Below are 19,650 nucleotides of genomic sequence, written 5' to 3'. Positions count from 1 at the left end.
CAATAAAACAATTTTAAAAATGCCTAAACAAATTACACCTGTTCATTCTCCTCCACTGTTTACCCACACATTTTATCCGTTTCTCTCTCGCTCTCGCTGCCTCCCCCCACCCCTACCACACTCTCTCTCTGTCTCCCTGTCTCTCTCTAACTGCCTAGATCTCTGGTGTTAAGACACAACCCAGCTTTCTGCCTTCTGAACACTGCAGCTTGGGAGAAAAATGAACATGCATTCACAGAGTACACTTCACAAGGGTGCAAGAGTGAATATGAAATTCGGGGGGTCATGTTATTGAATTCCACATGTGCACAACAGCAATCGAATTGACACCGTCTCATGGATATGCACATGGTCGCTGTTATCATGCAGTGCAATGATACGAGGAACATAACCCTTTTGTGTTCCATGTCATGATCCTAGTGTTAGACAATCACAATAGACAGGTTAAACTCTCAAAATGGCGAAATGTAATGCCCGAAGCGAAACTAAAACAGGTATTCTAGTAACAAAGATGAGATGATACAGTTTCCAGTCAAAAATATCGTCAAAATTAAATCACAGAATTAGTTGCGCATTCACTTAATTTATTTACTTTTTTTCTATCTAAATCTCATGACCCTGAGATTTTTCCAAATGTCGATTTGCTACGATTGTTGACGAAATAATCTCGACACAACCACGGAGTAAAATAAAAATGATTTCTAAAACTCCCTCCGTGGACATGTTGAAGCCTTATCTCATCCAAGTCTAGAAGGAGATGTTATACCTTTAGGCTCATGGACAGCAGATTTAAAACGAAGCGGAGGAGAAATTATATCTCGCTGTCACTCTTTGGAAATCAATGCCCAGAGTGAGATTGTCGCTGAGGATATAGAATAAAGTTAAGGAGACAATAGTCATTTTTTTAAAAATGAGTAATGAGCTGAAGGGTTATGGAGAATGGACAGAAACATAGTGTTGAGATGGAGATCAGATTAGCTAAGATCATATGAAATCATGGAACGTGATAGAGGGACTCAATTGTCGGTGCCGGGTCCTGGTTCATATTCTCTTGCTGTCCACTCATATATGTTATAAATCACCGTACGTATGGTTAGGTCAGGCTGATGATTAAATATATATGTCTCATGGTAAAGTTAATGAGCACATTTGCTGTCACAGTGATAGTCAATGTAAACGGTAAATAATGCCTACTTTTCCCGCCTGCTTCAGTAAACCTATGACCATATCAGTTCCAGAGAAAGTATCTGGAAGTTTTTGTTACTACAGCTGTAGCCACATTTATGTATAGAGCGAACTTCAAAAGTCTCAACGTTTCTTGGACATGTTCTTCATTCGTCACAGATTAATGTCACACGGTGGAATGAATCTCACTCCCAGTGAAAAGCTTTATGGCCAGCAGTGGTATGCAAGTGTAGAAATGAAGTTCAGAATACATGTAAATCCAGAGATGAAGCACAATATCGGACGTGTATACACACACACACACACACACACACACATACACACACACAAACACACACACACACACACACACACACACACACACACACACACACACACACACACACAGAAATGACCATCAATTTTACCATGTTAGTTACAATCATTGTATCTTAATACAATCAAATTTGCTTTAGTAACTGCGTTTCATCTTTATAAAGCGATTTTGGTTCTTTCTGATCTGCATCTCACACACACCAATATTTTACTAGTAAAAACAATACAAATAACGGTGGCTGCTGGAAATCATAAACAAAAACATAAATTGCTAGAAAATATCAGTAGTGTGGCACCATCTGTGCAAAGAAATCAAAACTTTACAGTGAAGTTTAATACAAGTACTGGCGATATCTAAACATTTAATTTTATATACAGCCGCCTTCTAGCCTCAATTCTAAATTTATAGATTAATGCTGATATTATTTGCCACGATCCTTTTTTTTCAGATTTGGCTAGTTAGGCATCATCTCGTTTCTTTGTTACCCTCTCGTGCTTTGTCAATACACGGGTAATCCAAGTTTCTGTCCCTGAAACGATGGCACCTACTCCAATACCTTCGGATGCACATGCACCATGATCGCCATCGCAGATGTTAAATCGGCCTTCTTGTCAATGAATGCACCAAAGATGCCTGGGGTCTGAGTCACCATCTGTGCATTCAGATTCAGTGCGGAGGAGCAAGCAGGGGTATTTGAAAACACCTGTCATTACTACTATCTGAACTCCCTGACTGTTTCATGAAGAACACAATCATCCAGACACCAAAGAAAAAATATGCTGTGTGGCTCAATGACTACCACGCACTTGCTTTCACTTCCCTATCTATAAAGTTATTCGAGAGGTTGATCTTGACTCATATTAACCCCAGCTTACAAAATTGTCTTGATGCTTTGCAATTCACCTATTAGTGCAAATATTTCATGTCTGACACCATCTCACTGACTCTACACTCATCCCTGGAAGAATCACCAAGAAATACTCTTACTTATTGACTCCAGCTCAGATTTCAATATCGGAATTCCAAATAGCTCACGTCTAAACTCCAAGACCTAGGTCTCTGCTTTCCCCTCTGTATCGATTTCTTGACCCAGAGATCTCAGTCAGTAAGAATAAGTGTCAAAAACTCCTCCTTAATTATTCTCAACACTGGTGCCCCAATACATACTCAGACCCCTACCATACCCTTTGTACACTAATATCTGTTATCCAAATTCAAGTCACAAGTTTGCTAATGACGCACCATTGTTGGTCCGATCTCGAACAATGATGAGACAGTATGCAGGAAAAGCAACTGGTGTAAAGAGAAAACAAAATCTCCATTTGCATCAGCTGAATGATGTAGCTAGTCATCGATTTGAGGAGGTGGAGTGTTGAGGGTGCTCTTGAGTGCATCAATGAGATGAAGATATTCAAGAATGTAACGTCTCTGGGAGTGATGATCATGAACAACTTGTCCTCTTCCAACCATATCAATGCGATGGTCAAGAAAGCAATACGACGTCTCTACTTCCTCAGGAGGTGATGGAAATTATGCAATTATGCATGTGCATAAAGACTCTGAGCATTTTCTTTTCAGATGCCACGTAGAATGCATCCTATCCAGATGCATCACAGCGTGGTATGGCAACTGCGCTTCCCAAGACCACAAGAAAGTGCAGAGATGTGAAAATAGCCTCGACCATTTCACAAAACATCCTTCCATTGACTCTATGTAGACTTCCCACTGCCTTGGGAAAGCACCAACATAATCAAAGAACACGCCCAATGCAGTATTTCTCTTTTCCAAACTCTTCCATCGGGCAGAAAATATGAAGGTTTGATTAATGTACAAATAGGTTTCATATTTCTTCCATCGTTCGAGCGGTCCTGATTTCATTTGCGAAGGCAAAGAATTTGAGTCTACAGACTATTCACTTTTACAAAGCTGAAAGACAAATGTATACAGTGGAACTGCCTCAATTACAGAGGCTGTGACTGCACTTAAAACCAAAGTTACAACATTTGATTTAAGTGAAGTTCCAACATAGTATACAATATACAATTAAGTCTATGAGATTCATGGTCTTACAAATGGTTCCTACGAGATCTGAAATACGTGTGCACAACTTGTTGAATTCAAACTTATACTTTCCATTTTCTTTTGATTAGATAAACATTTTCCGTTTCCATAAAATTCACATTATCCAAATTTAGGCCATCCTGTGGCTTCACTGCCAACAAAATAAGCAGATTGTGAAGATATTCTTCCAAGGTAGAACAATGGAAACAGCATGAAAAGGACGAACTGGAACCCGCATTTTAGCTGAATTTCAGTTTTGAGCGTTTTGAAGTTGCTTTAGAAAGCTGTTGCCGCAAGAATTTTCATTTGGTATTATTTTCTCCTGGACTGAAGAAACATCGCATATGATACACTCTAATGCACTGAATTTGTCTTCTCCTCGGGTATGTTTATGGGCTGAAATTATACTGGAATAGTTGTTGTTTAGCAATTAATTAATCTATCATCATTTTATGAAGTTTTCTGCCAGAGATAAACCAATTTTTTTTCTTAACATGTTAATCAAGGGTAAGAATAAAGTTTTTTTCTTAAAGATGTATCATGAACCAGTGGAATTACATCTGAAACTTACGATTTCCTTTTGAATAAAATAAAACTTAGTGTTAAGACTATCTCCTGGATATATTTGAAAAGTGTTTCATCCGGTCCATAAGAAATTGAAGGCTCCTGCCGGGAGCTACACAACTGCAGCATGAGCTCAGCACTTACAATTGTCGGAAATGCAATTAGAACAATGAAAAATGGTTAAACCTTAATTATAACCGATGCAGCTCTAATTTGAGGCAATGGCGAGTGGAAAATAAATCGAAAATTAAAGTTAAACAGTTTGAACTACAATTACAAGTTTAGCAAAAGAGAAAAGAAAGAATGATCCTACCAGAAATGATGGAGCAATAGAGAGAGAAAGAGAGAAAGAGAGAGAGAGAGAGAAGACAGCGAGAAGGAGACATAGTTTGAATTTCAGAAGCTGGCAATGAATAGGAAAGTCGACTTAAATTGGCGAAGATAGAAGGAAGGAGTCCTGATGAGGGTAGTAATGAAGAGCAATTACATCGTGGCCGCAAGTCTTACAGGAATCCGTTCAAATATGTCAAAGAATTACCGAAGGCTAATAAGGAGGACGTAAAATCCATTTGTGTTTCAATTCAGAAATTGGCTAAAGAAATGAAATGACTAATGGCCTTATAGTTTTTGTTAAATAAACGAAAATTTGGGAGGTACAGATAGTAAAGTGTTTGCATCAGTCTCAGCTGAAGTTTCTGGGAGTATCATAAACTGAAAAAAGGCATTGTAATTGCATGTATAACCACCAAATTACAGTCAACATTTTCGAATTCTAAAGAAGAAACCGGGTCAAACGTACATAGAGTTTGAAAGGATCAGAAAAGAAACTTTGATGGGTGGTTACAAGCATTAAACATATATCAATTAAATGACACTCTTACAAAAATTGTTATTCTGGAGGAGTTCAAAAGTTCTCTCCTGAAATAGTGAGTAATCATGCAGAAGAGCAGAGCGTCAAACTGCATGATTTAACATAAATGGCGAATGGTTATGTGTTGGCACACAGATTAGAATCTGGCTTCTGAAATTAATTTCATTCTGTGAGGGATATACATTGCAGAAAGGAGAAGTAGACAGATAGTAAAGAAAAATATTGCTCTTATTGATGATAACAAAGGTAGTTTAACTCAGGTTATAAAAAATTAAGCCCATGAGGGAGGAAGATAAGTTTGAAAAAACTCAGGTGTTTTGACAGCAAAGAAAGGAAGGGGAGACTCTTGCCTAGTATTATTAAACGTGCACAGTTAATCAAGAAGTCCAGATAATTTTCTGAGGACCAAGTTTCAAATCCTGCCAAGGCGGATTGTGGAATTTGCGTTTAATAACTATCTGACATTAAGAACCTAATGCTGACCATGAATCCATTGTCAATCGTCAAGAGAAAAATTTTAAAATTCTAGTTTATTAATGCCCTGGCAAGGAAACTGTCATCCCTACTTCGTCATGCCTACATGTGACTACACACACGCAGCAATATGACTGACCACTAGATGGGCAATTGATGCTACTTAACCAGTCAATGAGTAAACCGGAAATAAATTAACTATCGGAAGTTGCAGATTTGTTTTTTTTTCATGTAAACACTGGAAGGACTGTTGTGGTAAAATAAGAGAAGACAGTGAGCTTTATGAAATTGGTAGAGGAGATCCCATTGCAAGGCAATGATCTGCAGAATGTGTTTTATCTAGTTAGGGGTTGGTTAATAGAAATATACCATATTTCTTTAAAGAATTTACCTAAGTGATAGGTTTTAGTCATTCTTATCAGGTAGAGTGGGTAAAGAAACATAACACTTTCATAAATACAGTGGAAAATCTGATTATATGTTCCTGTAAGATGCGGAGGTATGCACTTTGGGAGGAGTATTGCCAGGGAAGGTGGTAAAATGTGGAATTCAATATGAAAAATGAGTGTTCCTTTGTATAAATGAGCTTAGAGAGACCGTTGTAAAGTCTTGAATTTGTGGCACGAGTAACAGAGAAATTATTTGTTCTGGAGACACAATTTATCCTCATAATGGTACAACTGGATCACAGGTGGGTGTAATGTCTGTTCTCGTTGAAAATGCAGTGGAAATCATGTATCTGAGATGGTACAGCACGTACATCCTAGATTTGCTTTTGACTGCCATAACAAGGTCAGATATCCACAGTTTGATACAGGAAAATTCAAAGAATAAAAAGAAGGATATTATATCAATTATCTGAAACTGTGTTCAATTAAATGGCTATGAAAATAAAAGCAAGACAGCAGGAGGTCAGCGAATACTTTTAGTTCAGAGAATTTAATTGAATTACAAAACTGATGAGAAAATGAAGAACATTACATATTCAAGCAGATGAAAAATAGGCAGATGTACGGCAAATTTTATTAACAATAAATTATAGAAAGGATGCATTACAGGATGCCCAAGATGTACTAGTATGAAGTCATTTGGTTGTGTAAAGAGCACTCAAGTCAAAAAATAAGCAGTCGTACTGAAATGTTCCAGGATATATAATTTATGATTGAAATGAGGAGAAATTCCGTCACCCAGTGAGTAAGGAACCTGTCAAGTTCGCTACCCTGACAGAAAGCTGAAGCCAAAACATTGCATTATTTCAATAAAGTGTTAGAATATAACACTGCAGATGAGAGGGATTAAAGTTTATTGAGGGGGAAAGCGGAGCCAAGCTATTGAATTGAATGACCAGCCATAAGCATAATAAATGGCTAAGCAGGCACTATGGGCTAAGTAGCTCGGCAGGTTCCATGGGCTGAATGGTCTCGTTTTTCATGTTTCGACGTCAGTCATTCCCTGCGTATCTTCTGGATCATTTTAGAAGACAATCTCACAAACTCCAAGATACTGGAACATTCTACTTCTCTCAGTATGTCCATATCGCAAAGCAAAATGTCCATGTTATGTTGTTTAAATGCATAATGGCCATAAATATAAAACATTGTCATATGATGACTGAGCTATTGTCTCATGATCTCTTTAGCATCTATGTGTCTGATATAAAGAACACGTGATGGAAATATATTAAAATAGTGCAGACAGACACAGAAAAATGGAGCATTCACCATTGGTGTGAACACTTGATGATGCATTGTTTAGGGCGGCGATTGAAACAGATTATGAGAAGATGAAATTTCTTCTCAGCAGCAACGAAGCTTATATGACTCAGACGTCTACAGTCCTCCACTTCCCAAAGCAGTTTCTTCAAATGAGGAAATGGACGGCACATGATTTCATTGACAGGCATTTGCGATACGCCAGTACTCGAAAGAGTGTTGTCAAAGGAGAAAACTGCCATCTGACAATATGTAATGCTGTCAAAGATGACTTCGTTGATATGCAGTCCTTTTATTTTAATGGGAGCAGACAAAGACATTTAAGGACAAGTTGTTGAGGACAATTCACATTTTGTCAAAAATAGGTTCTAATGACAAAAGTGACAGATTTAAAGCGATTAAGTGAACCTGCCTGTTTAGTCTCTGTAAATAACGTCAATCTCCATGGAACTGAATTGAGTCACTGGAGGCTTTCCATCTTCTTATATCAAGGGACGCTGTTTGATGAGTCATATATCTCCCAGTCAAAGGAAGGATAACCTTCAGCACAATCAAAGACGGGTGCAGCCATAGTCATGGGCCTGTGGATGTTATATTATCTTGTCAATAACTTCGAAACATTTTACTATCCTCTCCTTGCTGCTCTTGGTGTTCCTGGTAAGAGTTCATCACCAGCTGTTTATTGTATAAAGCATATTGTTGTGTAATGCTGTCCTCATGACCTTGAGTCTGTAGAACCAGCGATGTATTTTGTTCAGAAATGTCTTTCTCCCCCCGGTTGGTGCTGCTATGCTTTAAATGAACTAATTACTGGATAGAGTTCATTGATTGCGCGTTCAACGAATGTAAACACTTTCCTCCCACTTGATATTTCCCAGTGAAGACTTATTTTTTTCCAGTCTCCATTATAGATGAGGAATCAGGAAACTGAGTTTTGTCAGATAAGCAAAATAATTCTGGATTTTAGAAATACATGCATAATGAATTCTGTAGAAATATGCCATTTCATTGCTTTGCAATTCATTTCTTCTGGCTCAACTTACGCTCTGCCAACTCTAATTCCACGCAAAGGTTGCATGTTCTAGATGGTTTGATGTTGGAACAAGTGTACATTATTTTCTAAAGATACGTGATGCATTCGTCGATATTCAACGAACTTCTTTATAATCAATGTTTGGAGGATAGTGATTGGTGTGTTACATTTCACAGGTAGGATAATCTCGGAGTCTTTTGCCTGAAAAAGCATTTCATGAAATTCAGTTACCTTCATTTTTTTGTATCTTCTTTAATTATTGCTGCACCATCCAGCTTTCCTTGATGTAATATTAAATAAGCTGACATGTCAGCATAGACCTCCACTTTAAATTGTGCTTTATGCGTTACTTCTCCTCGTGATGAATTTCCATTTTATGATTGCAGAAAATCAATGGAAGCAAATGCATCCATCAGCTCCCGCAGTCTTGGCACAAACAAATTTGGTTTCATGCTAACATCGTGTCATACATGAAAGGCGAAAGCAATGAAGTCTTGAACCTTGGTGAGGTCAGATGAGGTCATCTACTGTAGATTTTTTGCAACCTAAACATTCCAGTTGTGGAAGTGCAATTGTTTTTTGGTCTCAGGTACCAATCATGAAGTTGTGCTTCTAGTTGTTGATGGATTGTCACAGCTTGGACTTTGTTTGGCCATCAAATATTTGCTTTGAAGTTTCTAAACCACTAATGTGACGATGTTAGCAAATTTCTGTCCACAGCCAATTTAAACATTTTTACGGTGATATTGATGGCACTTATGCCCATTTTAACAATATCATGTATTCAGAGTACTGCTGCTTTTTGGGTTCCTGGTTTGGGTTACCTGCGATGTCGAACACTACTGGAGAAGAATCATCTTCCATAGGGTTACATTCTATATCGAACAAAGCGTTCTTTTATTAACTAACATAAATTCACTTGGTATATGTCAGGAAATATAAATATTTCCTTGATGATTTTGTATTTCCAAGTAAAGCCAAATTTGCAGACAAAGCCATGAAGATTGCAGTTCGTGAGATTTTGCTTGATTAATCTAAACTAGACGTCAATTCCCAATGACATGGCCAGTAAGAGCTTGTTGGCCACAAGAATCAGTTTTCCTTGTTCTTTGTGGTAGTTGTGCACAATTAGAGGAGGCTTTTTAATTGAGTGTGTTTACCTCGCCAAGGCTGTCTGTCACAGGGGTTAAAAAAGTAACAGTTTTTACAAACTTGTTTTTCTTTTCCCTGTGATAATTTGTTAGCTTAAATTACAAGGCCTCACCCAAAGATTGTGCAATATCTTCAGTGTGCATGCAATTTGCAAGCGTTTAGAACTGGACTTCACATAATCCTTTCACAACATAAAATCTGTTGAATGGAAGCATGTCACACTTCCTTTCTCCCTTTTAGCTTTCAGCCTATTACTGGGAGGACATTCTCACTGGTTTCTGCACACAGACTTCTTTCCAGTCAGTTGAGTCAAGTCAGTACAGTAAGAACAAACATGCCAAAGAGAGTAAAAAAAAATCAGTATTTCATTTGAAATAGTATAATTTTAATATTTGAAACAGTAAACAGTGAATCCGGCGTCTTTTTCCCAAGACTAATGCATAATTTCCCTGTTTATATCTTTTTCATACAGTTAACGTAGCGACCATTATCATCCTATATCGAGGGAAATGTAGTCTCCCCAAACGGATTACTCAATACCTGGTGGCCATGGCAGTGGCACATCTACTGCTTGTTATTATCGATTTGGTTATAAGGCATACTCCCATCATTTATTGGAAAGATTTTACTTTGGTATACTCCATTCCTGCACGTAACATACATGGTGCTGTTTTTTGCACAGCCACAGACTGTTCTATGTGGTTTACTGTATCTTTCACAATTGACCGATTTGTTGTCTTTTGTTGCCAGAATCTGAAAAGTACCATTTGCAGGGAGGAAACTACATCTGTACTTCTGGGAACAGTTATTTTTCTGAGTTGTGTAGAGGTTATTGCTTGGCATACTATGCTATTAGAACAGCATCTGTCATGGAATAGAGCCTTCTTTTGTTCAAGACCAACTCATGGCAGGGAATCCAGAGTGTGGTTAACAGTCATTAATCTTTTTTTACATTCTTACAGTGTGGCTTTCCCTTTCTTCTGATTCTGCTGTTTGTTATCTTCACGATAAGGCACATTGCACTGTTAAATAGAGTTCAATTGACACTCCATTCTCACATCACTGGTGACAATTGTGCAGTCACAAGCATAGACAAACAAAGAAGTCCTATAATTTCAATGATTGCTATTTCTGGAAATGTCATGGTGTTATGGTCAATGTATATTGTTGATTCGATTTTGGCTGGAATGGGTTTCTCGGTATATGAATCTGAACTATCATCTTACGTTATTCGTGAAATAGGAGTTGTACTGCAATTGCTGAGTTGTTGTACAAAAACTTGGATATATGCCATGACTGTGACTAAGTTCAGAAATCAGATTAAGGACGCATTCAAACATCCATGAACTAGGATTGTTAATATCTTGAAATAATGAAACCTACTTAAAAACTTCTAACATAGTTTCGAAGGTTGTCTATGCATCTTAAAGGTTCTTCAGCCTGCATGCTGTTTCTGCACATGCCATTCTCCGCAAATGTCACCGAAATAGGCAATAGCAACAACAGTGAAACAATTTTGGTTTTATTTTTGAAAATAAAAATGCGTTCAGAACAGAAACATAATTTGAAAATTATTTGAATTTGTGTTTTCACTGGTTTTGGCAGGTTAGACAATAGACAATAGGTGCAGGAGTAGGTCATTCTGCCCTTTGAGCCTGCAACACCATTCATTATGATCATGGCTGATCATTCTCAATCAGTATCCTGTTCCTGCTGGGTTCCTTAGGAATGTAGTAGAGGAGCAAAGGAGTCTCAAACTGCAGGTTTATCGTGCTTATACAGCTGTCAGTTGGCAAAACTAGAAAAATAAAGAACTTAAAAAGTATTGTGCTTCCTTTCTGAGTGACTATAATTGGGAATTGCGGAATTTACACCAAACCTGTGCGAAAACACGTTTGGTGTATTTTGTGCAGCTACCACTTTAGAAGGCTGCATGAGATGTATTTGTGAGGGGTCAATGAAGATTTGGAATTAATCATCTCCACTAGGAGTAAACAAGCAGGAAATTTTCAGAAAAAGTATATTGAAGCAACTAAATCTGGAAGTGAATATTTCTAATTTTGGAAATATTTTGATAACAATGGAAAGAAAATATGATGCTTTCACATAGGAAAAGTTTTAGAAATTGACCAGATCTTCCAAAATGAGATAAGGTTTACTGAAGTGCAGATTGGAGTCATGTGTCGGCAATCTATGAGGCTTCCAACCTACTTAATATCGAGGGAATTGTTCTGCTAGCTGAATTTTCCAACAGGAAGTTTTGTAGCATCTGAAGCGCTCATGAAAATGTCCAGCAATGTGCTTCAGATTTCATGAACATGGTTGTCAATTTGACTTACTTGATGGCGATTAGAGAAAGTTAGTGAATTTAGTACCTGCATAAACATTTGAATTGATAACAAAATGACTCGCATCTCATCAGTGAATTTTGTCAGCTCCTCGTCCAAATCATTACAAATATCTTAGGTGCAACATCCAAATACCCCAATATACACAGAACAGAACAAAACTTCTACACGATTTCGACTGTGACTCGACAAACAAGCAGCCAACAACTACTAAAAAAAAACTCTCCCCAAAATGGCTGAGGCACCAACTTCCTATCGACGCCCAAAACCCTGGACAACAACTCCAAACTAATTTTCTGTTGGCTGTGCTCTGAACCAATCCAGATGTCATTACGGTTGAATAGACTTGACTAATCATTGTTCTGAAATCATAACCCTTCTTACTGAAGTTTCCTGTTAGATTTATACACTATGTCCCTAAAACCTCTGACGATTCAACAATTAAATATCACCAAAACCCAGCATGTAAAAACCTCTCTTGCTCCCTCCACACATACTTCCATCGGTATTCATCACTCGTCTAACATACTTTCACAACATAAATAGCATCTGTAAGCAACTAGTCAATTACAACGATATCAGACAATCCTGCTCAAGCATTTCACGACCGAATGCCTGAATGCTTGGAAATTGAACTGCCTTCTCACGTGGCAAAAAAACTTTTAAGGACCTGGCAGCCCAGACAATCACTGATATTCAACACTAAGCTATTTCCTATAGTTGTTAAAGGAAGTTGAAAATCTTTATGCGTTAACGTTGGGTTACGTATAGGCCTCAACTGTTTCAGCTAGTAAGACCTCTAGTCAGGATTTTCAACTGAAAAACTCTACAAATTCAAATCTGAATTGACTTGACCGATCTGTAATTAAAATATGTCATTATACAAGATCTGGAGATTTTTGCCGATCAGCATGACAGTACCCAAGAAACCCAATATGAATTTCAGTGGAAGTGTGATCAGTCTACGAATGTGAGACTAACTAATACTGGCATTGGATAAAATGTTTTTGGATGTATTTAGAAGAGACATAGAAAGGTTTAAAACATAGACAGAAACAGATGCTTACAATGTTCCTCCTGAGAAAAATAATGTGGGGATTGGAGAAACTACTTTGGTATGGACTGGTTCTGACAAATTACTTGTTTCTGTGACGACTATCTAGTGTAAAATGTGACCTGGTAGGGTAATGGATGCCGATTAAGTTACTACGTTTAAAATGGAATTCGTTAAATAACTATAACAATTATATTTAAAACAGGAAATGGAGGATAGCTGGAATATGAACACACAGACATGAAATACGTCGAAATTCGGCTACTTCAGTTACTATCATTGATTCTCTTTCAGTCTCTTGCTAACCAACAATCTATCCTTAATGTTCATCTTTTAACATATAGAAAGTCTCTGTTGATTTTCAGCAGAACAATTTGAAAGACGAATTAGTTTGGCAAATAAGTTCATCTCTGTTATCGACAGGCAGCCCACTTTGTTTTAAAGCTGTGGCCCAAGTTCGAGATACTGCCTTAAGAGAACACTTTTTTCCACATTTACTCGGAAAACACTCCTTATGATCACACAAGTCTCAAGCAAGAAACAACTCTTTTTTTAAGACATGGATTGATACAATCTTAGCCTATCATTACTCATAACATTACTCATAACAGATGTTTGATGTTCGAAATTTTGGTCTGATAGAATTTCTTTGCCTATGCTTCATAGCGTCATAGATTCCTACAGCACGTAGAAAGGCCCTTTGGTCCAAACTGCTCCATGCCAACCAACATGTCCGCCATACTAAAGCCATTTCCGTGCCTTTGGCAAATATTATTTTAATCTTTTCCTATCCACGCATTTGTCCAAATACCTTTTAAAGATAGTTAGTATTCAGACCTCAACCATGTCAGCTGGAAGCTCATTCTGCACGCAGAACAACTGTGTGAAAAAGATACCCCCCCCCCCACCCCCCACCCTCGACCACAGTCCCAGGTTCTCTTTCATTCTTTCCCTTCTAACCTTAAACTGATGCCTTGTTGTCCTCGATTCTCTAACCTTGGGAAAAAGACTGATTGCATTCATCCTATCTGTGCCTCTCGTGATCTTATAAATCTCTACAAGTTCTCGTCTCAGTCTCCAGTGCTTGATAAATAAGCTTTCAAAATTGCCAAAACTCTCCCTATCTCAAAGACAATAATTGACTACAGGCAACATTCTTGTACATTTCTTCTGCACCGTTTCTTGTTTAATAATATCACTCCTTGAACAAGGCGACCAAAACTGAGCGCAATACTCATGTGCAGCCTCAACAACGTCCTGTATAACTGCAACATAACTTCCCAACTTCTATACACAATGCCCTCAACAATAGAGGCCAATGTGCCAAAATGCATCTTCACTACCCTGTCTATCTGTGATTCCACTTTCAGAGAACTATGAACCTGACTTCTGAAGTCCCTCTGTCCCATTATACTCCTTGTGGCTTTACCTTTCACCATGAAACTCTTATCTTGTGTTGACTTTCCAAAAAGCAAGACCTCACAATAAACTATACTAAAATGAATTTTCAATTTCTCAGCCCAGTGGTACAGCTGATCAAGGTACTTCTGTAATTTCTGATGACCTTCCTAACTGACCATGAAACAGCCTATTTAAGTGTCATCTGCAAAGTTAATAATCAAGACTGTACATTCGCAAACAAATCATTGATATAGGTAACAAGCAATTTTGGGCCCAGCACCGACTCCTGAGGCACTCCACTCTTCGCAAACCTCCAGTCCGAGAAGCATCCTTCCACAATTACCCTCTGTCTTCTACCATCAAGCTAATTTTGAATCTAATTTGCCAGCTTCCCCTAGATTGCATGCGATCACACATTCCAGAGCAGCGTATCATCTGGAACCTTAGCAAATGCCTTACTGAAATCCAGAGAGGCGACAAGAAAGTGAGGACTGCAGATGCGGGTGATTAGAGTCGAGAATGTGGTGCTGGAAAAGCACATCATGTTAAGTAGCATTCGAGGAGCAGGAAAATCAATGTTTCAGGCAAAAGCCCTTCATCAGAAATGAGGGACTCCAAAGAGACAACGGCTACTGCCTATCTCTCGTCAACCTTCCTGCTCTCTTCATTAAAGAACTCTAACAAATTTGTGAGGCATCATCTCACACTCACAAAGCCATGTGAAGTACTCCTAATCAAACCGTGTCTTTCCAAATGCATGCATATCTTCTTTTTCCCTCAGAATATTCTCAGGTAACTTACGCACCACTGATATTAAGCTCACTGTTCTTTAGTTATAAGGCTTTTTTGGACTCCCGAAGACTCCCGAAGACTATAAGACTCCCGAAGTCTTCATGTCTTTCTCCATGGTAAACACACGGGCGAAACTTTCCTCGAGAACCTCACCAATCTCCTGTGCTTCGAAAAATATATGCCCACCTGACCCTTGGGGATCCTATCCTTTCTGATTATTCAGTTTCCTTTAATATACTTAAAACACACTGTTGTATTCACCATTCGCAGCCAAGGCTATCTAGTGCCCTCTTTTCACCTTCCTGATTTCTTTCTTCAGTGCACTCCTGCCTTCTTTGCAAACCTTCCGGGATTCCCTTGAGCCCAGATGACTGCACCTGAGCCATGCCTCCTTTTTTCTGTTCGAATACTCAATATCTCTTACCATGCAGAATTCCATTGTCACGTTAACCTTGCCCTTCACCCTCACAGAAACATGTAGAACTTGAACTCTAGCTATTCCACGTTTAGAGGCTACCAGAGGTTCATTTTCCTGAAAATAAACTATTCCAATCAACCTTTGCAACATCCTGTCTAAATTCATCAAAATTAGACTTACCACAATTTAGGACTTGAACCTGTAGACCTGTTTAGTCCCGCTCTATAGCTATTTTAAACTTAATAGAACAGTGGTGACTGGACTCATATTGCTTCCCCACTGTCATCTCCGTCATCAGACTTGACCTATTTCCCAAGAGTAGGTGAAATGTTGCCCCTTCTAGAGTAGGACACTATAATCTGTTTGAGGAAACTTTCCTGCATGCACTTAATAAATTTCATATCATCTCAATTCTTAACGCTGTGGCATTCCCAGTCTATGTTAGAAAAATTAAAATCCAGCACTATGATAACCCTGCAAGTTGGCTCAATCTCCCAGCATGTTTGTTTCTCTTATTCCCGTTTATTATTTGGGGGCCTTCAGTACAACCCAAAAATGTCACAATTCTTTCTTATTTGTTAGCTTCACCCAAAAAAGCCTCACTGGATGATACTTCAGTTATTTCATGTCTCATTGTTGCTGTGATACACGCCTTAATTAAAAATTCAGCTCCCCTCCACTCCTTCGACCACGCCTGTCCCGCCAATATCATCTGTACCCTGGCACATTCAGCTGCCTGTCCTGTCTCTCCCTTAGTCATGTTTCTATAATGGCTATAACACACCACTCCCACTTACCTATCCTTGCCTTCAGTTCATCAGCCTTTCCTGTCAGCATTCTTGCATTGAACTAAATGCATGTTCATCCAACAAGCATTTCTTGCACCTTGTTGAATTCCAGCCTGACCTGTCTCTTCAAATTACTGTTTGGAGCAGTGGGGAAATATTTTATCTCATTTGATTCTCTGCTTGTTTTGGTAGTGTCATTCCTTTCTGATGCTTTAAGACAACAGATCACCAGCTGCTGTGTGGATGTTTCATCAATGTTTTGTACTCTTTCTGAAACAATTGAGATTACGTACTTAATTATTGATGCATTCATCAAACAAGGCATTTTAAAGCTGTTTTGCATGAAAAATGTTGTAATTTAAAACAACCTCGTCATCTTTTCCTTTTCTTATTAAGATCAAGCAATCAACACATTCATTGCAGTTTTACTAAGTATTAAAGCCCTAGAAATTTTGAAATACATGCATTTCAGTTCGTCTTTGACCTCAATTACGATAGCATAAACGTTTACATTTCAAATGCATGACATCAATCTGATATGATTAAATCTCCTGTATCTATGTCTCCCTGGGATGAAACTCCAAACCTATCATTCTTGTCTGTCTCCAACCGACAGCTTTTTGGAGAGAATATTTGTTATTTACTATCTAAGATGATGTGGCAACACTGATGCATCAGTTGGGGCATCAACTGATGAATAACCTTGAAATAACTAAAAATGAGAGTATTCTAGCATAAGTCTTTTGTAAATGCAAAGCGCAGAGATAATTTATGGAAGTGTATGAAACAAGTAAGCCTTAATATAAGGGACTGCCTTTAAATTCCCTGACTCACGTCTTCATGCAAATCAACACAAGCAATTAAATATTTGCTGATAATTAATTGCACAGGAAGTTGAACTCGAGTAGATTCCGACTGTAAGTATTACATTTTCTTGCAAATATTTTAATATTTACAAAAATACAGTCGGATTTATTTGTTCTTCCAGCAAAACCTCATTGTTTTACATGATTCCTTTCAAATTGAACACGTTTCAAATCAGTTTTCTCACTTTTTTCTTTGTTTGTTTCTATCTTAGATCTTATAAGTGGTTACTGCATATCAGAGTGAAACCATGGCAAATTCAACACAAGTAGATTATTCTCTCAATAATTCAACTACTATGTTTAATACTGAAAGAGAGAGTCCTTATAAAATTGTTGAATTCATCGTTATTGCCATTGCAGCAGGATCTTTAAGTTTCCTGACCTTTACTGGTAACATTCTGGTTATTATTTCTATCAAACGAAATAGACATTTGCAGACTATTAATAACTATTTCCTATTAAGCTTAGCCTGTGCTGACATGATTCTTGGTGCGGTCTCTATGAATCTGTATACAATCTACCTTGTTTTTGGATACTGGCCCATGGGACCAGTGGTCTGTGATTTATGGCTGGCTTTAGATCATGTCGTTGGCAATGCTTCTTCCATGAATATTTTTATCATCAGCTTTGACCGTTACTCAAGTGTAACAAATCCTATGAGCTACCCAGTGAAGAGAACACGTAAGGTTGCAGGAATGATGATTGCAATGGCATGGGTGGTGCCATTCATTGTGTGGGGTCCTTCCATTCTCTTCTGGCAGTTCATCGTAGGAGAGCGTACAGTTGGTGAGAGTGAGTGTTATGTCCAGTTCCTTTCAAATCCTGTTGTCACTCTTGGGATTACAATAGGTTCCTTCTTTTTCCCTGTTATTATTATGGTCATTTTCTATGTGCACATATCTCTTGCCAGCAAGAGAAGGATAAAGCAGGATATATTGGAACATGATTCGGGGAAAAGCTCCGGTTGTCCCAGACTTGGCAAGGGAAAGATTATGAAATTGAATAATAACAATCTGTCAAATGATTCTGATGGATTGTCGCATGATGAAAAGCAAGCAGAAATAAATCGTGCTCTCACGACTGATTATTCTGGGCAAAGACTGCAGGAGAAACATTGTAATGAGTCAAAGCCACTTAGTACACTCGCATTGAAGAAGGTGCCAGCAACTCAAAGGATCAAAACAACCTCTCCAGCACGTAGTCATTGCAGCAACAGAAACATCAAATTCTCCTGCATAGAAATACTTCCAGAATCTCAAAATAATGCAGATATCGACTCCACAGAAAGAAAAATTAGAGGCATCAGACATGCCATAAATACAAATAACAATATAAAAATGACCAGAAAAGACGCTCAAGTTGTTGACATTATTAAGACTCCTGTTAAGAAAAAGAAGGTGCCTGTGAATCGTGAGAAGAAGGTGACCACGACAGTTCTGGCTATTCTCCTTGCATTCATCATCACTTGGACCCCATACTTTGTCATGCTTCTCATTAGCACATTCTGTTCAATATGTGTACCAAGCATAGTCTGGATTATTGGATATTGGCTATGTTACATCAACTGCACCATCAATCCATTCTGTTACGCATTGTGTAATAGTACATTCAAGAAAACATTCAAACATCTTCTACTTTGTCAGTACAAGAGCGTTGGAGCAACAAAATAAACAACACTAGAACGACTTTGCAATCATTTGACAGATTTTAATATTAGAAATTTCTATGTTGTGCATTTGAAAATGTATGCAACTAATGATTTCATTTTCGCAAGTAATTGGACAAGGTAGTAGATATAATACACAAAATTAGAAGCGTTGTCTGAATTGTATCTACTGTCAATTGTAAATTGAAGAATGCAATCAAAGTAGGATATACAACTCTGAATTGGAAATGGAATTGTGCTAATTGGGGAACATGTGCATGCTTATGAAAGGATGGAAGTCACACAACACTGCATTCAGTACATATCGCAATCACATTAAATAGTGCTTCCAAATAAACCTTTTGGACTATAACCTGATGTTGTGTGATTTTTTAACTTTGTACACACCAGTCCAACACCAGCATCTCGAAATTATGAAAGGATACTTATTGTGCGACGTTACACCGTTTAGGAGAAATAAATTAGTCCCTAAAGTGCGATATAAAGTCATCAACTTATTTTAAATATACATTGCATATGGTGCTTCTGAATTACGTATTTCGATAGACAAATTTCGCAGTCCTGCTTTAATTAAGGTGGAAATATTAGTTCACTTGTTATTTTGCAAAACAAATCTGAATGAAGAGACGAATGGCAATTTTAAATTGCAAGCATTTCTCCTGGCCTACAAATGATGGACAATTATATCCCCTTGACTGATGTCAAGATATATATTGGTCGCTTCGACGAATATCTGATCATTATCAATCTGCAATTCTGTCCACAAAATGTGTAAAAGTACCAGTGTTAAGTGCAACTGTCCATGACAATCAATAACTCATTTAACAAAAAATAAAGAACAAAGAAAATGTACAGCCCAGGAAAAGGCCCTTCGGCCCTCCAAGCCTGATGCAATCCAAATCCAATGTCTAAACCGATTGCCCAATTCCTAAGGATTTGTATTCCTCTG

The 19,650-nt window shown here is 38.0% G+C and overlaps 1 protein-coding gene across 1 annotated transcript; it reads left to right on the top strand.

Moving 5' to 3' along the window:
* The first annotated feature begins 17,283 nt into the window (after positions 1–17,283).
* LOC122541162 (muscarinic acetylcholine receptor M2-like) lies at positions 17,284–18,705 on the top strand. Its single transcript, XM_043677777.1, has one exon. The coding sequence runs from the start codon at positions 17,284–17,286 to the stop codon at positions 18,703–18,705; it is 1,422 nt and encodes a 473-aa protein (XP_043533712.1).
* The last annotated feature ends 945 nt before the right edge of the window (positions 18,706–19,650 follow it).

The sequence above is a fragment of the Chiloscyllium plagiosum genome, chromosome 37 (genome assembly GCF_004010195.1).
Source record: "Chiloscyllium plagiosum isolate BGI_BamShark_2017 chromosome 37, ASM401019v2, whole genome shotgun sequence".
In the NCBI taxonomy this organism is placed as follows: domain Eukaryota; kingdom Metazoa; phylum Chordata; class Chondrichthyes; order Orectolobiformes; family Hemiscylliidae; genus Chiloscyllium; species Chiloscyllium plagiosum.
The sequence above is the reverse complement of the archived record's forward strand: the minus strand, read 5'-3'. Positions and strand labels throughout refer to the sequence as shown.